General features: G+C 42.1%; 1 protein-coding gene across 5 annotated transcripts in view; it reads right to left on the reverse strand.

Moving 5' to 3' along the window:
* Positions 1-19,730, reverse strand: part of LOC128660070 (uncharacterized) — a 124,996-nt gene that overhangs the window by 94,267 nt on the left and 10,999 nt on the right. For 4 of the 5 annotated variants that reach the window (XM_053713680.1, XM_053713681.1, XM_053713679.1 and 1 more), the window contains exons 3-5: positions 17,451-17,582; positions 10,753-10,917; positions 453-575 (exon numbers count right to left, since the gene is read on the reverse strand). In XM_053713680.1, coding sequence (XP_053569655.1) covers positions 453-575; positions 10,753-10,917; positions 17,451-17,582 — 420 coding nt within the window. The remainder of the gene's footprint in view (positions 1-452; positions 576-10,752; positions 10,918-17,450; positions 17,583-19,730) is intronic. The other variant, XM_053713682.1, reaches the window with a different exon arrangement.

The following is a 19,730-nucleotide window of genomic DNA, read 5'->3' on the forward strand; positions in this document are numbered from 1 at the left end:
CCACCCAGTGACTGCGACACAGATAGTGCAAGTCCACCCAGTGACTGCGACACAGATAGTGCAAGTCCACCCAGTGACTGCGACACAGATAGTGTAAGTACACTCAGTGACTTCGATACAGATAGTTTAAGTACATCCAGTGACTGTGACACAGATAGTGTAAGTACCCCAGTGACTGTGACACAGGTAGTGCAAGTCCACCCAGTGACTGCGATACAGATAGTGCAATTACACCCAGTGACTGTGACACAAATAGTGCAAGTACCCCAGTGACGGTGACACAGATAGTGCAATTACACCCAGTGACTGCGATACAGATAGTGTAAGTACCCCAGTGACTGTAACATAGACATTGCTGAGAAAACCTTGGTATTACCAATACTACATGCTATATACATTGCCCCCACCATAAAACCTTCTCATTACATCTACTCCGGGCATGCTGCACTTACCCTTCGAGGTCGCGACATGGCTGACCAACATCCTGGACATTTCTTGGGGGGCTTGTCTTTTTCTTTCTTTTTTTCCGTAGTCCTCTTCCCTCTCGATAACAAAAACTGCCCGTTCTGCTCATCCTAAAATTTATAAAAACAAAATCCAATCTACCAATAATTGTATTTCAACATATGTGTATTTGTACTAGAGAGTTGCACACATATACATAGTTATCAACGTGAAATAAAAAGATTTTTTTTTAGAGTATTTAAGGGACATTAGACACTTTGAGATGCTAATATAAAATGATAAATCATATATATATATAAAAAAATACCATTGCAATATATTTTTTTTGTCCCATGTTCCTATAATTACATTCTGAAATTGTGAGCTTTTCAGAACACTGTGCTATTCCACACAGCCATTGGCTGCACACTCCAGTGACCTATTTATAACTGTCCTTAAAGTGAAAGTCAATCCTAGCGTTTCTGAAATGCTAGGATTGACTATTGAAACAAATAAAGCGTTCTTAGCTGTTAACGAAGCCAACGGCAATTTTTTTTTTTTTTTTTGCTAAAACTGTGACGTTTTCACCTCTTAGCAAATAGCCGTGCGGTAAATCCGGCTCCCAAGGGCGCCAAGTCAGATTTACCGCACGACTATTGGCTAAGAGGTGAAAATGTCACCTCTGAAGCAAAACAAACATTCAATCTCAAAGCAGTCAGCTTCAGAGGAACTATATTTGGAAGAAGGAAAGACCCCTGAAAAAGAAGATCCTTCCTCAGCGGAAGTTTTCACAGAGGTAAAGACAACATCTCTACTAGATCCATCTATCAAATCCTGCGAAGTCACGCAGGAGTTAGGAGAAAACCAATGCTATCTCCTACTAGATCCAAACAATGACTCGCAGAAGGAGAACAAACTGAGAAGGAGGATATGACCTGAAGATCCAAGTAACTGCGAGAGCAACTATCAGAAAGGCTTGAGGATCTCTCGACCTCGAACCAAACTTGGGAACTTGGTGTTCGGATGATCCCATCAGAACCAAATCTGGGAACCCACATTTGGTAGATAACCTGGAGAACACCTCAGTTTCCCAATTGTCCATTCCAGGAATGTGGATGGCAAATGCACAATAACAGAGAACCCACCCCCCAGAAAAAATCTAAAACCCTTCCTTCGTGACTAAGGAACTAAAGTCCCTTCCAGGAAGATGATGAAAGCCAGAGAGACTATGTTGTCTAACTAGAATCCGATAAAAAGGGCGACAGACAACTGAGGTCAAACCCTCAGAACATTGTAAATCGTTATGAACTCCAGCCGATGGAGGGGAGAACAGACTTCTCCCAGGACCAAAGTCCCTGCGTTAGAATGCGGACAGCTACCGCTTGCCTGCTAAGCAAGTGCTCTACCATATGAGGTAATTCACCAGCAGATCTCAAAGAGTCCCAGACACCTCCCCAGCCCAGCAGGCTGGTGTCCGTGGTCAAAAACGACCAGGAAGGCCACGAACGGGTACATGCTGAGGCCAAGATCCCGCTAAAACCACCACAGAAAAGACTCTTGTCGACCGTCCCATTCCAATGACTGAGCATGCAGAGCTGCCAAACTCTTAAACTGAATTGGACACTGAGATCGAACAGTGGACAGAAAAAAGGAGGCAAAAGAAAAGATTTAGGCCTCATTTTACAGAGGCCTCTTGACCTCCAACAGAAAATACTACATTGAAAGGATTAAATGTAGCAAAATACCCATGTAGCTTGGACAAGTGAACTCTTTTCCAGCTCCACTTCCAGTCGTGTAACGAAGAAAGACAACAAAAACCTCCAATGAGATCTTGTTTGTAGGAGGATTGCGCCTGGACCCATAGGATGTCCAGGAAGAACGGCACTTCAATCCCAGAACCGAATTGCGACCAGAAAAACTCTGGAAGCTGTTGCAAAGCCATGTCGGCCCACAAGCTGAAAAAAGTTTGCCGGAAAGCAAAACTCAGAACACTGAGATGATCCCTTTGAATGGAAAACAGAGGATACACATCCTTTAGGTCTAAGGCCGTAATAAACTGACCCTCCTGTACCATGGAAGAATGGAGCGAATAATCTCTATCTTGAAGGACGGTACTCCAAGAAACCGATTTAAACATGTCTAATTCGGAAGAAAAGTATTTGAAAGAGGATGGAAAAGAAGCTAACCCCTGTAACTAAACTGGAACAATCACTCCCAGGGAGGACGATCCTGAACACATTTCGAGCCCGCCTCTCTACTTATCTGGACTACAGATAATCTTGGGAGGAGGGACCTGCTCCTGGGAGGTAGAGCTGAATACCAACTCTAATCTTGGAATACCGTATCTACAGTCCTTTAGGGACCTAGGACATCAGCGGTTTAGATTAACTACTTCCCCCTGATCCAAGACTGACTGGATATACAAGAGGACTTGACCTGCTCCTGCTTGGAAGACAAAGAGGAAGACTTCCAAAATGGAATCAGACAACACATAGCACCAAAGGATGCCGCACTTGTCCATAAAAGCCTCCTTCTTAAAAAGAGCATCTCTCCATTATATGGATTGAAGATCTCTAAACCAGAATAGCAATGGTCTTTCTTTAAAAACCATGCGCCATGATATATAAAGGAGACAGCTTATTACAAACAGGATATGGGGAAAATAAATCTTTGACTTCTCCCATACATGAGAAAATTCTCCTAGTACGAACGAGAAAAAGAAAATTTTTAACAGATTAATTCTAGTATATATAAAACTTACTAGATTCTTGATGATTGACAACGACAGGAAAGTCAAAGTCTACCAAGTAGCCAACCCTTCTTAAATAATACCCAAAAGGTGTTCAGGCTTGAATCGGAAGAGAACTACTTCAGTACCAGATGAAGGAGTTATACTGTACGAATCGGAGTCTTAAACCTCAGATGCTACCAAATAGCCTCCTCAACGGAGTATAAGAAGGACAATATTTGTAGCAGCAAGCGGAGCAGAGACCTTACTATCTGATTCATTACATTTCCTCTTGCGATTTCCCTCTAAAACAGGAAAAGCAGATAGAGCCACAGATGTCAGAAGATACCTGGGCAGACAATCTTGCAAGCAAATAACTCCTCCATGAGATTGAGAGGAACCGCAGCGCACTGCATGTGACGCCATAACAAGGCTTGGGACGTTTGCGGAGAAAGCTGTGGCATAACCTAAACAGCATCATCCAGGCTAACAGACATTAGACTAAAATAATTTTTTGAAATTAAATAATTAAAAATATTAGGCAGAGAAAGAAACAGAGGCGCCATAATGGCCTAGTGCCACCGACACAGAGGATGTTGGTATAAGAAGCTGAAATAATACTCACAAACGTTGGGCACTCAATGGTGCTAGTGAAGCAGACTGGAACTTTTAAGCAGTGGTCCAGCTCACTGATCCCCACCGGCAATCATGTCAGCTCAAATGATCTGAGGAGGCGATGCCCTTTATCTGTATATGGAAGGAGAACAGAAAAACCATAGCCCAATACCGTATGGTCAGGAGTAGGATAATGGGATACAAATGATTGCACTTACAGGATAGAAAGCACCACCAGGTGCAGTAAGAGCAAACTGGGATTTTGCAGCCTCCCAGATGACTGAACTCCACAGCAAAGAGTGAGAGAAGATCCAAAGATTTCCCGGAATAAAAGGCTGAGAAATGCATTGCTTTTAAAATAAAGATTTGGCATAATGTGCCTGCCACTGCTGAAACATCCATAAGCATTTGTCCCAATTAAGAGCAGAGGGGTTTAACCCCTTCAGTGCCAGCCTTCTAGCCCCAGAAGAACAAAAGGCACTTACCTGCATGCTAGCGGTCCGGAAGTCAGACGACTCACAAAGTATGAGAGGATGCCGCTCCTCACAGAGACCTGTATAAAAAACATAATTTATGCTTACCTGATAAATTTATTTCTCTTGTAGTGTATCCAGTCCACGGATCATCGATTACTTGTGGGATATTCTCCTTCCCAACAGGAAGTTGGAAGAGGATCACCCACAGCAGAGCTGCTATATAGCTCCTCCCCTCACTGCCATATCCAGTCATTCGACCGAAACAAGACGAGAAAGGAGAAACCATAGGGTGCAGTGGTGACTGTAGTTTAATTAAAATTTAGACCTGCCTTAAAAGGACAGGGCGGGCCGTGGACTGGATACACTACAAGAGAAATAAATTTATCAGGTAAGCATAAATTATGTTTTCTCTTGTTAAGTGTATCCAGTCCACGGATCATCCATTACTTGTGGGATACCAATACCAAAGCTAAAGTACACGGATGATGGGAGGGACAAGGCAGGAACTTAAACGGAAGGAACCACTGCCTGTAGAACCTTTCTCCCAAAAACAGCCTCCGAAGAAGCAAAAGTGTCAAATTTGTAAAATTTTGAAAAGGTGTGAAGCGAAGACCAAGTCGCAGCCTTGCAAATCTGTTCAACAGAGGCCTCATTTTTAAAGGCCCAGGTGGAAGCCACAGCTCTAGTAGAATGAGCTGTAATCCTTTCAGGGGGCTGCTGTCCAGCAGTCTCATAGGCTAAGCGTATTATGCTCCGAAGCCAAAAGGAGAGAGAGGTTGTCGAAGCTTTTTGACCTCTCCTCTGTCCAGAGTAAACGACAAACAGGGCAGATGTTTGACGAAAATCTTTAGTAGCCTGTAAGTAAAACTTCAAGGCACGGACTACGTCCAGATTATGCAAAAGACGTTCCTTCTTTGAAGAAGGATTAGGACACAATGATGGAACAACAATCTCTTGATTGATATTCCTGTTAGAAACCACCTTAGGTAAAAACCCAGGTTTGGTACGCAGAACTACCTTGTCTGAATGAAAAATCAGATAAGATGAATCACAATGTAAGGCAGATAACTCAGAGACTCTTCGAGCCGAGGAAATAGCCATCAAAAACAGAACTTTCCAAGATAAAAGTTTAATATCAATGGAATGAAGGGGTTCAAACGGAACACCCTGAAGAACTTTAAGAACCAAGTTTAAGCTCCACGGGGGAGCAACAGTTTTAAACACAGGCTTAATCCTAACCAAAGCCTGACAAAATGCCTGGACGTCTGGAACTTCTGCCAGACGCTTGTGCAAAAGAATAGACAGAGCAGAGATCTGTCCTTTTAAAGAACTAGCTGATAAGCCTTTGTCCAAACCCTCTTGGAGAAAGGACAATATCCTAGGAATCCTAACCTTACTCCATGAGTAACTCTTGGATTCACACCAATAAAGATATTTACGCCATATCTTATGGTAGATTTTCCTGGTGACAGGCTTCCGAGCCTGTATTAAGGTATCAATGACTGACTCGGAGAAGCCACGCCTTGATAGAATCAAGTGTTCAATCTCCATGCAGTCAGTCTCAGAGAAATTAGATTTGGATGATTGAAAGGACCTTGTATTAGAAGGTCCTGCCTCAGAGGCAGAGTCCATGGTGGAAGAGATGACATGTCCACTAGGTCTGCATACCAGGTCCTGCGTGGCCACGCAGGCGCTATCAGAATCACTGATGCTCTCTCCTGTTTGATTTTGGCAATCAGTCGAGGGAGCAGAGGAAACGGTGGAAACACATAGGCCAGGTTGAAGAACCAAGGAGCTGCTAGAGCATCTATCAGCGTTGCTCCCGGGTCCCTGGACCTGGATCCGTAACAAGGAAGCTTGGTGTTCTGGCGAGACGCCATGAGATCCAGTTCTGGTTTGCCCCAACGATGGACCAGTTGAGCAAACACCTCCGGATGGAGTTCCCACTCCCCCGGATGAAAAGTCTGACGACTTAGAAAATCCGCCTCCCAGTTCTCTACGCCTGGGATGTGGATCGCTGACAGGTGGCAAGAGTGAGACTCTGCCCAGCGAATTATCTTTGAGACTTCTAACATCGCTAGGGAACTCCTGGTTCCCCCTTGATGGTTGATGTAAGCCACAGTCGTGATGTTGTCCGACTGAAATCTGATGAACCTCAGTGTTGCTAACTGAGGCCAAGCTAGAAGAGCATTGAATATTGCTCTTAACTCCATAATATTTATTGGAAGGAGTTTCTCCTCCTGAGTCCATGATCCCTGAGCCTTCAGGGAGTTCCAGACTGCGCCCCAACCTAGAAAGCTGGCATCTGTTGTTACAATCGTCCAATCTGGCCTGCGAAAGGTCATACCCTTGGACAGATGGACCCGAGAAAGCCACCAGAGAAGAGAATCTCTGGTCTCTTGATCCAGATTTAGTAGAGGGGACAAATCTGAGTAATCCCCATTCCACTGACTTAGCATGCATAATTGCAGCGGTCTGAGATGCAGGCGCGCAAATGGCACTATGTCCATTGCCGCTACCATTAAGCCGATTACTTCCATGCACTGAGCCACTGACGGGCGTGGAATGGAATGAAGGACACAGCAAGCATTTAGAAGTTTTGATAACCTGGACTCCGTCAGGTAAATGTTCATCTCTACAGAATCTATAAGAGTCCCTAGGAAGGAGACTCTTGTGAGTGGTGATAGAGAACTCTTTTCCACGTTCACTTTCCACCCATGCGACCTCAGAAATGCCAGAACTATCTCTGTATGAGACTTGGCAATTTGACTTGGCAATTTGAAAGCTTGACGCCTGTATCAGGATGTCGTCTAGATACAGAGCCACCGCTATACCTCGCGGTCTTAGAACCACCAGAAGTGAGCCCAGCCTTTGTAAAAATTCTCTAAGGCAAACCTTAGGAACCGATGATGATCTTTGTGAATCGGTATGTGAAGGTAGGCATCCTTTAAGTCCACTGTGGTCATGTACTGACCCGCTTGGATCATGGGTAGGATGGTCCGAATAGTTTCCATTTTGAATGATGGAACTCTGAGGAATTTGTTTAAGATCTTTAGATCCAAGATTGGTCTGAAGGTTCCCTCTTTCTTGGGAACCACAAACAGATTTGAATAAAATCCCTGTCCTTGTTCCGTCCGTGGAACTGGATGGATCACTCCCATTACTAGGAGGTCTTGCACACAGCTTAGGAATGCCTCTTTCTTTATCTGGTTTGCTGATAACCTTGAAAGATGAAATCTCCCTTGTGGAGGAGAAGCTTTGAAGTCCAGAAGATATCCCTGAGATATGATCTCCAACGCCCAGAGGGATCCTGAACATCTCTTGCCCACGCCTGGGCGAAGAGAGAAAGTCTGCCCCCCACTAGATCCGTTTCCGGATAGGGGGCCGTTCCTTCATGCTGTCTTGGGGGCAGCAGCAGGCTTTATGGCCTGCTTGCCCTTGTTCCAGGACTGGTTAGGTTTCCAGGCCTGTCTGGAATGAGCAACAGTTCCCTCTTGTTTTGAAGCGGAGGAAGTTGATGCTGCTCCTGCCTTGAAATTTCGAAAGGCACGAAAATTAGACTGTTTGGCCTTTGATTTGGCCCTGTCCTGGGGAAGGGTATGACCCTTGCCTCCAGTAATGTCAGCAATAATTTCCTTCAAGCCAGGCCTGAATAAGGTCTGCCCCTTGAAAGGAATGTTGAGTAATTTAGACTTTGAAGTCACGTCAGCTGACCAGGATTTAAGCCATAGCGCCCTACGCGCCTGGATGGCGAATCCGGAATTCTTAGCCGTTAGTTTAGTCAAATGAACAATGGCATCAGAAACAAATGAGTTAGCTAGCTTAAGCGTTCTAAGCTTGTCAATAATTTCATTCAATGGAGCTGTATGGATGGCCTCTTCCAGGGCCTCAAACCAGAATGCTGCCGCCTCAGCAGTGACAGGCGCAATGCATGCAAGGGGCTGTAAAATAAAACCTTGTTGAATAAACATTTTCTTAAGGTAACCCTCCAATTTTTTATCTATTGGATCTAAAAAAGCACAACTGTCCTCAACCGGGATAGTGGTACGCTTTGCTAAAGTAGAAACTGCTCCCTCCACCTTAGGGACCATCTGCCATAAGTTCCGTGTAGTGGCGTCTATTGGAAACATTTTTCTAAATATAGGAGGTGGGGAAAAGGGCACACCGGGTCTATCCCACTCCTTGCTAATAATTTCTGTAAGCCTTTTAGGTATAGGAAAAACGTCAGTACACACCGGCACCGCATAGTATCTATCCAGCCTACACAATTTCTCTGGAATTGCAACTGTGTTTCAGTCATTCAGAGCAGCTAATACCTCCCCAAGCAATACACAGAGGTTTTCAAGCTTAAATTTAAAATTAGAAATCTCTGAATCAGGTTTCCCCGAGTCAGAGATGTCACCCACAGACTGAAGCTCTCCGTCCTCATGTTCTGCATACTGTGACGCAGTATCAGACATGGCTCTAACAGCATTTGCGCGCTCTGTATCTCTCCTAACCCCAGAGCTATCGCGCTTGCCTCTTAATTCAGGCAATCTAGATAATACCTCTGACAGGGTATTATTCATGATTGCAGCCATGTCCTGCAAGGTAATCGCTATGGGCGTCCCTGATGTAATTGGCGCCATATTAGCGTGCGTCCCCTGAGCGGGAGGCGAAGGGTCTGACACGTGGGGAGAGTTAGTCGGCATAACTTCCCCCTCGACAGAACCCTCTGGTGATAATTCTTTTATAGATAAAGACTGATCTTTACTGTTTAAGGTGAAATCAATACATTTAGTACACATTCTCCTATGGGGCTCCACCATGGCTTTCAAACATAATGAACAAGTAGGTTCCTCTGTGTCAGACATGTTTAAACAGACTAGCAATGAGACTAGCAAGCTTGGAAAACACTTTAAAACAAGTTTGAAGCCTTTTGAGCCCTTCAGAGAAGTCCTGGATCATGCAGGAAGAAGCTGGATGTCTGTGTCTGTAATTTTTGCTGTGCAAAAAAAACGCCAAAATAGGCCCCTCCCACTCATATTACAACAGTGGGAAGCCTCAGGGAACTGTTTCTAGGCAAAATTCAAGCCAGCCATGTGGAAAAAACTAGGCCCCAATAAGTTTTATCACCAAACATATGTAAAAAACGATTAAACATGCCAGCAAACGTTTTAAAATACACTTTTATAAGAGTATGTATCTCTATTAATAAGCCTGATACCAGTCACTATCACTGCATTTAAGGCTTTACTTGCATTACTTCGGTATCAGCAGCATTTTCTAGCAAATTCCATCCCTAGAAAAATATTTTAACTGCACATACCTTATTACAGGAAAACCTGCACGCTATTCCCCCTCTGAAGTTACCTCACTCCTCAGAATATGTGAGAACAGCAAAGGATCTTAGTTACTTCTGCTAAGATCATAGAAAACGCAGGCAGATTCTTCTTCTAAATACTGCCTGAGATAAACAGTACACTCCGGTACCATTTAAAAATAACAAACTTTTGATTGAAGAAATAAACTAAGTATAAAACACCACAGTCCTCTTACGACCTCCATCTTAGTTGAGAGTTGCAAGAGAATGACTGGATATGGCAGTGAGGGGAGGAGCTATATAGCAGCTCTGCTGTGGGTGATCATCTTGCAACTTCCTGTTGGGAAGGAGAATATCCCACAAGTAATGGATGATCCGTGGACTAGATACACTTAACAAGAGAAAGAAAGACAGAGTAAACTTACTCAGGCTTTCTATACCAGGGCAGCAACATGTTAGGAAAATGCAGCAAAGCCCACTTTACAAGTTCCTAGCTGCTTTAAAACTACCACAGCCCTGCTGAAGAGACTAACGTGGAGTACAGCTATACCCAGATTGTGATGGAAGATCAGAGCAATCTTGCCCAGACTTCAAAATAAAAAAATCTTGATAGAAGAATCTTAATCAGGACAACTAATTACTTCACCTCCTCCTTGCACGAGAGGCAAAGAGAATGACTGGGGTTTGTGGGAGGGGAGGTGGTGCGTGGCAGCTTTGCTGTGGTGCTCTTTGCCTCCTCCTGCTGGCCAGGAGTGGTATTCCCAACAGTAATTAATGATGATGCGTGGACTCACTGTGCCATTAGAAAGAAATGCTAGGGTTGACGTTCACTTTAATTGGCCACAGCAGAGAAGGTAACCTAAGTTACAACATGGCAGCTTTGATCGTTTTAAAGACACTAAAACATATTATTGTCAATATTTAAACAGATAATGGAACTTTAAAAATACATCTACAAGTTATTCTCAGACTAATATTTTTTTTAATGCATCATTCTTTCTAGCATTTATTTAGTGTTTAAGGTCCCTTTAACCAAAAGCGTGTTTTTCAGTAACTACTGTATCATTTGTAGATTTGCTACGTGAAATGTGACCAGTCACCTTATATACAGACATAATCTACCTCAGGTCACCTTATATATACAGACATAACCTACCTCAGTCACCTTCTATACAGACATAACCTACCTCAGTTAATATCAATTCTTTTTGACTTCTTAAGCTCAAAGTTTTGTCATCAAGGGCTGAGAAGCAGCCTGGGCACGGCTTGGGTTTGGGCTTAGGTTTGGTTTTAGGTTTGGTTTTGGACGGACGTTTGCTATTTCCATCCTTCACTGAAGAAATCAACTGGTGCTAAAAAATGTAAAATAACAAAATGGTGAGAAATATAAATGAATAATAATAAATAAATTTACTCCCAACAGTGCAGCCAAAGTAGAGAATAACACCTAACCGCGCTGGATATTGCGATATTGTCACAGGTTGAGATCACTGCCCGCTGTACCTACCACAGTATCCAAGTATCTACCTACAACACACCCCAACCCTGCTCAGTCTCCCTCACACATTTCAGTTCTTTAAAAGGGACAGTGCAGAGTATAAAATTATGTAAAATTGCTTCTTTAGGTTTTTTTGTATATCAAATAGATGATTTTGTTCTTTGATACCACAACCCGTTAAAATGGGTTGAGCTTGCAGGGAAATTAGATTTCCTTATTTTATCACTTCCTGTAGACACACATTCTTCTGTCTCTGTATACCAAAACCCAATCCGTAGAGAGAACAATTGAAAATTAGCATTGTATTACTCATCTGTCATACCCCTCCCCACTGGGAGTGATATTTCTGCTGGCTATGTTTACACAGCTTTTCGATAACCTATACTTAAGTATAGAAACTGACAGTATAGATAGGGATATCACAGGCAAAATAACATTTCAAATGCCGAAATAAAGGTAAAGGAGCTATTTGTAAACAATTTAATACACTGCAGCAGGCAAAACTGATAATTGAGAACAAATTAAAGGGGAACATTTTTTAGAGTACACGGTCCCTTTAAGCTAGTTGTTTACAAACTTTTGTTTATCTGGGTCACCCATGATGTACTTTTTTAGCTGTGACAACCTAAGTATGACATTCATTTTATAGTATAATGAAAATTCTGCATTTAGTATATATAGCGAATATCCGTACATAAAGGGACATCCTTTTGCGTCCAGTCACATAACGTGCTAATGTCCTTTTTGGCTTCTTTAGGGGGCGATAGACAGCTCATGTTTTACACAATAGTAAGAGGTTATTAAAGGGACATTAGAAAGTTTGAGATTGTAATATAAAATGTGCATGTGCAGTATAAAAACTGTAATTATTTAGTTTGTCACCTTTACTTAACTCTGAAAATGTTTAGTTTTCTCATTTCCTTATTGGGTTTCTATAAAGTAATGGGCACTGCCATGTTGTAACCTAGGTTTTCTACTTATCTATCTCTTCCACTGATGGCATTTAGGGACAGATATAAACAGGTACAAAAAGACAATGTGCAAACAAGGCTGTGTGGAAACCCTGTTAGATAGTCTGATTCTATATTCCCCACTCTCTTTAATTACATGGTTTTATGTTTTATATCTGTCTGCAATTGTTCTTAGCAAAAGAGACACTCAGGTAAAGCCTGTTACTTTATAGAACTAAAGTACTTTATAGAAACTAAACCTTTACTCATATATTCATAATTTACTTATATTTCTATCTGCTATTCTCATGCTATTATTTGCTTTAAGACTAAGGCCCCAAGTTATCAAGGTCTGGCGGACCTTATCCGACATTGCGAATCAGGTCCGCCAGACCTCGCTGAATACGGCGAGCAATACGCTCGCCGTATTCAGCATTGCACCAGCGGCTCACAAGAGCTGCTGGTGCAACGCCGCCCCCTGCTGACTCGCGGGAGTGTCAATCAACCCGATCGTACTCGATCGGGTTGATTTCCGGCGATGTGTCTGCCTGCTCAGAGCAGGCGGACAGGTTATGGAGCAGCGGTCTTTGTGACCGCTGCTTCATAACTGCAGGCTCGCCAGAAACACGGGGCATCAAGCTCCAATCGGACACGAGTCTGCAGAGGGCGACGTTGCACCAGCAGCTCTTGTGAGTGTGCGTATTGCTCGCCGTATTCAGACCTTGATAAATAGGGGCCTAAGTCTGTTACATCTTGGAAAAGAAAAGGAAAAAACAATGGCACTACACGTGTTGTATTCTATATCATTATATCTTGAGTGTTCTATAATATATTATAAAATATACTCTTCTAGTGATATATTGAGGAGGAGGGGTGCTATACATAAAAAGGGGAAAATTGTACAGGGGTACCAATGCTAACATTGGGGAAGTATGTACATGGATAGCACTCTACAACACTAGATGTAAATAAAAGGTGGAGGAAAAAAAAATCATTCTCCAGAAGAAGGGGTTAAAACTTAACTTTTAATACTATATAAATGATAAAAACGAGATGAAAAATAAAAACACAGAGTGGTGATATCAGTGCAACAGGAATAGAAGGTTCTATATCCCCTAGGTATAGGATTACCCCAATAAACCGTCAATAAACGCGTGGAGAGTGTTACAATGTAGTTATAAATGAACAGAAGGCAATCGCAGCACCTAATTATGGTGGAAAGCAGGGTATAAAAGGTATGGTCTAATTGGTAAGTTATCAAATATAAGGAGAGAATTTTTATTTTTTATTATTTATTAGCAAATATACAACCCTGTTATATTAGTCCACAAATATGGATGCTGGGATAGATTTCCAATGCAATTACAGCTGTAATATAGTGCTGGTGCTGAGCACAAGGTAACAACTCTACATATAGTAGAGGACAGCAGATACGTTCTACAGGTAAATGAGTTACACAAGTTTCTATTAGACACTAGCCCAACTACACAATGTGACTGGAATAGTGTTGGTTATATTGTAACAAGAATATCTAGGCGACACAATTCGTCAGCCAATATTAATTACATAGGTCACAATAAGTCATATGAATAGTTGGATACCGTAAAAGTGTCTAGAAATGTGCACTTAAAACCAACTATGGAAAGCGTAATAATGTCCCACAGGTGAATGAAGTACTAAGCTTAGAGTGAGGCACTCTCCTAACTCCACAGTGAGGCTGTAATTGTATTAATAATATCGTAACTTAAAGGGACAGTTAAGACTCAAAATAATCTTTAACCAATAGGTTACTTGCCACACGATTATGGGGGACATCGTTCTCCCTGTGCTGCAGTCCTCAGTGTTTATCCATTTTTTTAAAAAAACAACAACTGCCGTTCACAGCCAAAATGGACTCCTAACTCCTCCTAACTTGACGTAATTTGGAGGCTGATTCTAACAGCAAATGACATGAGTGTCGGCCACGACGCTCACGCCCATTTGCGCATGCGCACTTGTTCATTTTAGTCACTAGCAGTCTCATAATAAAAGGAACTGAAAGAAGGTTCCTATTTCAGTGACGGACCGCTGTTTATATAGGTAAGAGTGATTTCCCCTTGTAATATGACGCGCACACTCTACTCATGACAGGTTTTAAAATCTGTGTAGCTGCTCTGGCGATGATATCACAGGGGTTCTTCAGCTCCACAATAGTGTTTACATTTTTTTCATATACATGATCGAAAGTTTTTTAATACTATGTGCTTTTAACATGACAGAAGAAAATGTGAATCCTAGTGCGATATTTTTGATGTGTTACCTTAGCTTAGCTTTTTCATAACCAAGCAAGTCTTTGAAGTGCAAATTTAGCCCAGGTGAAGAAAAAAACAGAGACCAGACCAAAATATCTATACAACAGCTAACCCCCTTTACGGGCTGATCTTGTATTTACTGATAGCGGAACTTTCCTTCCAGACAACAACCAAAGGGACAGTAAGCTCCTGCTACGTGTGACATGTTATATACCTCTTCTTATTATTAGAGCTCACTCATCAGGTGGTATATGTAGGATGGGGCATTTCCCCCAGTGTTGGAGATGAAGAGGGTAATAAGTTCAGGGGGCACATAATCAAAGATGGGGCAGTGAGCGCTGACCTGTGAGAGGATCTCAGCTGAAGGGGAAAAAAAATTTAAACATAAAATTATACGCTGCCATTTATCACCCTACGTTCAGACATTTGAAGTTTTGTTCTTTTGCTAAAACAGTTGTAGGTTTTACTATGACCAGTGCACAATGTCTGTGCTACAAATAAACTGACGTTTTGTTGCTATAACTCGGCTACGATGTGCTGGAGCCAGAATATTTATAGAATCTATATACATTTGCTGGGGTGTCTCTGATCCTATCACATTTGTGTCACTGCAACTTCTAGGCTTCCTGATGAGATTTCTTTGCTTTCGTTCCTATCTTAGTATGAAATCCCCCTCCATGTATAATACATCATGAAACTAGACAGTTTGTAGCACAGACATTGTGCACTGGTCATAGTAAAACCTACAACTGTTTTAGCAAAAGAACAAAACTTCAAATGTCTGAACGTAGGGTGATAAATGGCAGCGTATAATTTTATGTTTGTGCTTAGGGACTGTCAGTATGCTTACAGCATGTGAGTAGAGAATAAGCGTCTCATAACCCAGGTTATTCAACGTAAATACACTGGCTGTGATACTAACGGTATAATATCTATGCAACACAATTCGTCAGCCTGTAATAATTATATCAGTCACAATAAATAGTTGGTCACTAATAATTATATCAATTACAGCAGAGCTTTCCAAACTTTTCATGTTGGTGACGCACTTTTTAGACCTACATCATTTTGCGACACAGTAATTCATTCAGTCGTACTAGCAAACAGGAGGTTAAACTAACTTGTTTTAAGAGATACAGACACATACATAAATTATATAATAATGAAATTTACAAGTAACAATATGAATGTGCAATAATTAAAAAAAAGTTTAATAACACCAATAGCTACTTACTATTTTAATGTGATGTATGAGGTTGATGGGATGAACACAATTTCTGAATATTTGATGGAATATTAGATAAAGACACTCACATTTCATCATCAAGCATTTTTAAGTTTCCACTTCTTATCCATATATCAAGAGCTAGAGCAGCAATGCACTACTGGGAGCTAGTTGCAAAAAAACCCCACTGACTTCTGACTTCAGCTCAGCGTTTAAGCTGTTGCCCTCAGAGCTCGGTGAGTCCGATTGACTACTGCTTGCGCTGCAAACACACTGCTGTCCCACTCAATGACTACACATGCAGTCACGAGCCAATTAAGGAGACTACACGTGCAGTCACGAGCCAATTAAGGAGACTACACGTGCAGTCAGGAGCCAATGTCCTGCCAAAGCCACCAATGGGAATAGTTTCAGTTCCCACTGAGCTGCGCCAATTGGTTAAGATGATCTGTGACCCACTAGGTATCAATCACGTGTCAACCATGTGATATACATAGCAGGCAGGCGGAAAGTCAGAAACCAAAAAAATAAATGTAAAAAAAATTCTGCTGAAGCAGGGACACACCTACACACTGCTGCCGACACACTAGTGTGTCCCGACACACAGTTTGGAAAGCACTGAATTACAGTAAGAGGTTTGAGTAGTGGGAGTCAGAAAACGTGAAGGGTGTCTGCAACGTACACTGTTTAACCAACTATAGAGAGCGCAACAACAGCCTACAGGTAAATGCGGTACTAAAATTTCTATTGGACACTTTTCAAGCTCCACAATTGGACTGTAGTTATACTATTGATATATTTAACTCAAGTATCTAGGCAACACAATAGCATTTTTGTCCTTTGAAGTGTTGCTAGGAGACACATATCTGTTAGCTGCAATTAGTTTATTGCCCATGCTCAGTATAGCACTGTTGCTGCAAAAAGTCATGTGACCATGTAACCTAAGTTCCATAATGGTAGCTCTCTTATCTGGCTGAAGCCTGGGGATACACTGAGAATTTCTAAGTGCTCATTTAGCAAAAAACAAGTGAGTTGTTAGCATTCTTTTAAACAATGCTTCTTTATATTGTTACTTTGATTTAACATCATTCTTTTTACTAAAGGAGCCCTGTTTAACATCTCTTAAATAATGTTTAGACTTGACTGATAGTTTTCTATCATAAGACATCAGAAATGTCTTGTAATGACACTGTTTACTGTCCCTTTAAAAGAGACACAGCAGGCAATGTTTTGTCTGCAATCACAACCCTATTGGTATGAAAGCCACAAAAGATTAGACTATAAAACACTGGAACTGTGCCACAGGTTTTCCTCAGCAAATTGTTTTGTCTTTGAATTTGCTTATGTGAACTACGAAGAACAAAAAGTATCTTGCCCTGCGGTTTGCTGAATTAGAATGTTATGATCAGCTGCTGGACTCACTAGCTCACTAAACCAAACTTTTTAGCGGATAAACTGAGGATACACGAAAAAAATAAAGTCTATAATTGAAAGGGATGTTAAACAGTCTGTTTCATTATTGTAATAAGAAAAGCACTAAGCAGTGTCTTATACTTTATATAAATCAGTGTAATATTTATTATTCATCTATTTAAATGGATTTGAACTTTTATTTATTTTTTACAATAAATTTGTGCAGTGTCCCTTACTTCGTGTCACAGCCCTACAAGGAGGAGGGGCATCAGATAGTGCAAGTCCACCCAGTGACTGTGACACAGATAGTGCAATTACACCCATGTGACTGTGACACAGATATTGCAAGTCCACCCAGTGACTGTGACACAGATCGTGCAAGTCCACCCAGTGACTGTAACATAGACAGTGCTGACAAAAACCTTTGTATTACCAATACTACATGCTATAAATTGTCCCCCACCATAAAACCTTCTCATCACATCTACTCCGGGCATGCTGCACTTACCCTTCGAGTTCGCTCCGGTCGCGAGAAGGCTGACCAACATCCTGGACATTTCTTGGGGGGCTTGTCTTTTTCTTTCTTTTTTTCCGTAGTCCTCTTCCCTCTCGATAACAAAAACTGCCCGTTCTGCTCATCCTAAAATTCATAAAAACAAAATCCAATCCAACATCAATTGTATTTCACAATATCTAATGCTGAGATTGCAAAGCAGAGGGAATCTCCCAACGACAACAAAAGGGTTTGCACAATATATCCATGTGCTGCTCCTTCCCCAGCAAAGACACATTAACCTGAACAAGTCAAGTTGTAGAATATATTAGCAGCAATGGTGCTGAAGGCAACATATGTGTATTTGTACTAGAGAGAGTTGCACATATACATAGTTATCAACGTGAAATACAATTTTTTTTTTAGAGTATGTAAAGGACATTAGACACTTTGAGATGCTAATATAAAATGATAAATCATATAAAAAAAAAAATACCATTGCAATATATTTTTTTGTCCCATGTTCCTATAATTACATTCTGAAATTGTGAGCTTTTCAGAACACTGTTCTATTCCACACAGCCATTGGCTGCACACGCCAGTGACCTATTTATAACTGTCCTTAAAGTGTAAGTTAATCCTAGCGTTTCTGAAATGCTAGGATTGACTATTGAAACAAATAAAGGGGACTTTCATTCATGAAGTATAAGATACTTCATGTAGAAAGCTCATTTATTTGTTTCAACTGATCGCCGTTCTTAGCTGTTAACAAAGTCAACGGCAAAAACATTTTTTGCTAAAAAGGTGACGTTTTCACCTCTTAGCAAATAGCCGTGCGGTAAATCCGGCTCCCGAGGACGCCAAGCCAGATTTACTGCACGGCTATTGGCTAAGAGGTGAAAACGTCACCTCTCAAACAAAACAGCGATCTGCCGTGGGCTTCCATAGCAGCTCAGAATGGAGATCAGTTGAAACTAATAAAGGAGCTTTCTACATGAAGTATCTTATACTTAACCCCTTAACGACACGAGTCGTACAGGGTACGTCGCACACAACCTGGTCTTTAAAGACCAGCGACGTACCCTGTACGACTTTGGGGATTAAAGCGGCTGGAAGCGATCCTGATCGCTTCCAGCCGCTTTACAGTTATTGCAGTGATGCCTCGATATCGAGGCATCCTGCAATAACATTTTTCCCCCATCCGATGCAGAGAGAGCCACTCTGTGGCCCTCTCTGCACCGGCATCGATGGCCGCAATCGTTGGTGGGTGGGAGCTGACGTGGGAGGCGGGTGGGCGGCCATCGATGAAAGGCTGAAGAGAGAGGAGGGCGGGATCGCGGGCGGGGTTGTCGGGAGTGCGCACCGGAGCGCGCGCGTGCACGGGGGGCGGCGGGCGGGCGCGTGCACGGGGAGGGAGCGGGTGGGAACCGCTTCACTACGGAAAAAGAAGTGGCAGTAAGGGGGGATAAAATCCCTAATAAAAGTTAATCTAAGGGATCTGGGAGCGGGTGGGGGATTGGTGGGGGGGAAGCTACACTACACTACAGAAAAAAGGAAAATAAATAAAAAAATTAAAAAAAAATACATTTTTATTTGCAAACTGGGTACTGGCAGACAGCTGCCAGTACCCAAGATGGCTCCCAGTAAGTTAGAGGTGGAGGGTAGAGAGCTGTTTGGGGGGGGATCAGGGAGGTTGGGGGCTAAGGGGGGATCCTACACAGCTGCATATGTAAATATGCTATACAATTTTATTTTTTATTTTTTAAATACACCTTTTATTTTAGTACTGGCAGACTTTCTGCCAGTACTTAAGATGGCGGGGGCAATTGTGGGGTGGGGGAGGGAAGGGAGCTGTTTGGGAGGGATCAGGGGGTGGGATGTGTCAGGTGGGAGGCTGATCTCTACGCTAAAGCTAAAATTAACCCTGCACGCTCCCTACAAATGACCTAATTAACCCCTGCACTGCTGGGCATAATACACATGTGGTGCGCAGCGGCATTTAGCGGTCTTATAATTACCAAAAAGCAACGCCAAAGCCATATATGTCTGCTGTTTCTGAACAAAGGGGATCCCAGAGAAGTATTTACAATCATTTATGCCATGCTTGCAAAAGTTGTTTGTAAATAATTTCAGTGAGAAACCTAAAATTGTGAAAAATTTTACGTTTTTTTTTATTTAATCGCATTTAGCGGTGAAATGGTAGCATGAAATATACCAAGATGGGCCTAGATCAATACTTGGGGTTGTCTACTACACTACACTAAAGCTAAAATTAACCCTAGACGCTCCCTACAT

This window comes from Bombina bombina, chromosome 5, assembly GCF_027579735.1.
Source record: "Bombina bombina isolate aBomBom1 chromosome 5, aBomBom1.pri, whole genome shotgun sequence".
Lineage (NCBI taxonomy): Eukaryota > Metazoa > Chordata > Amphibia > Anura > Bombinatoridae > Bombina > Bombina bombina.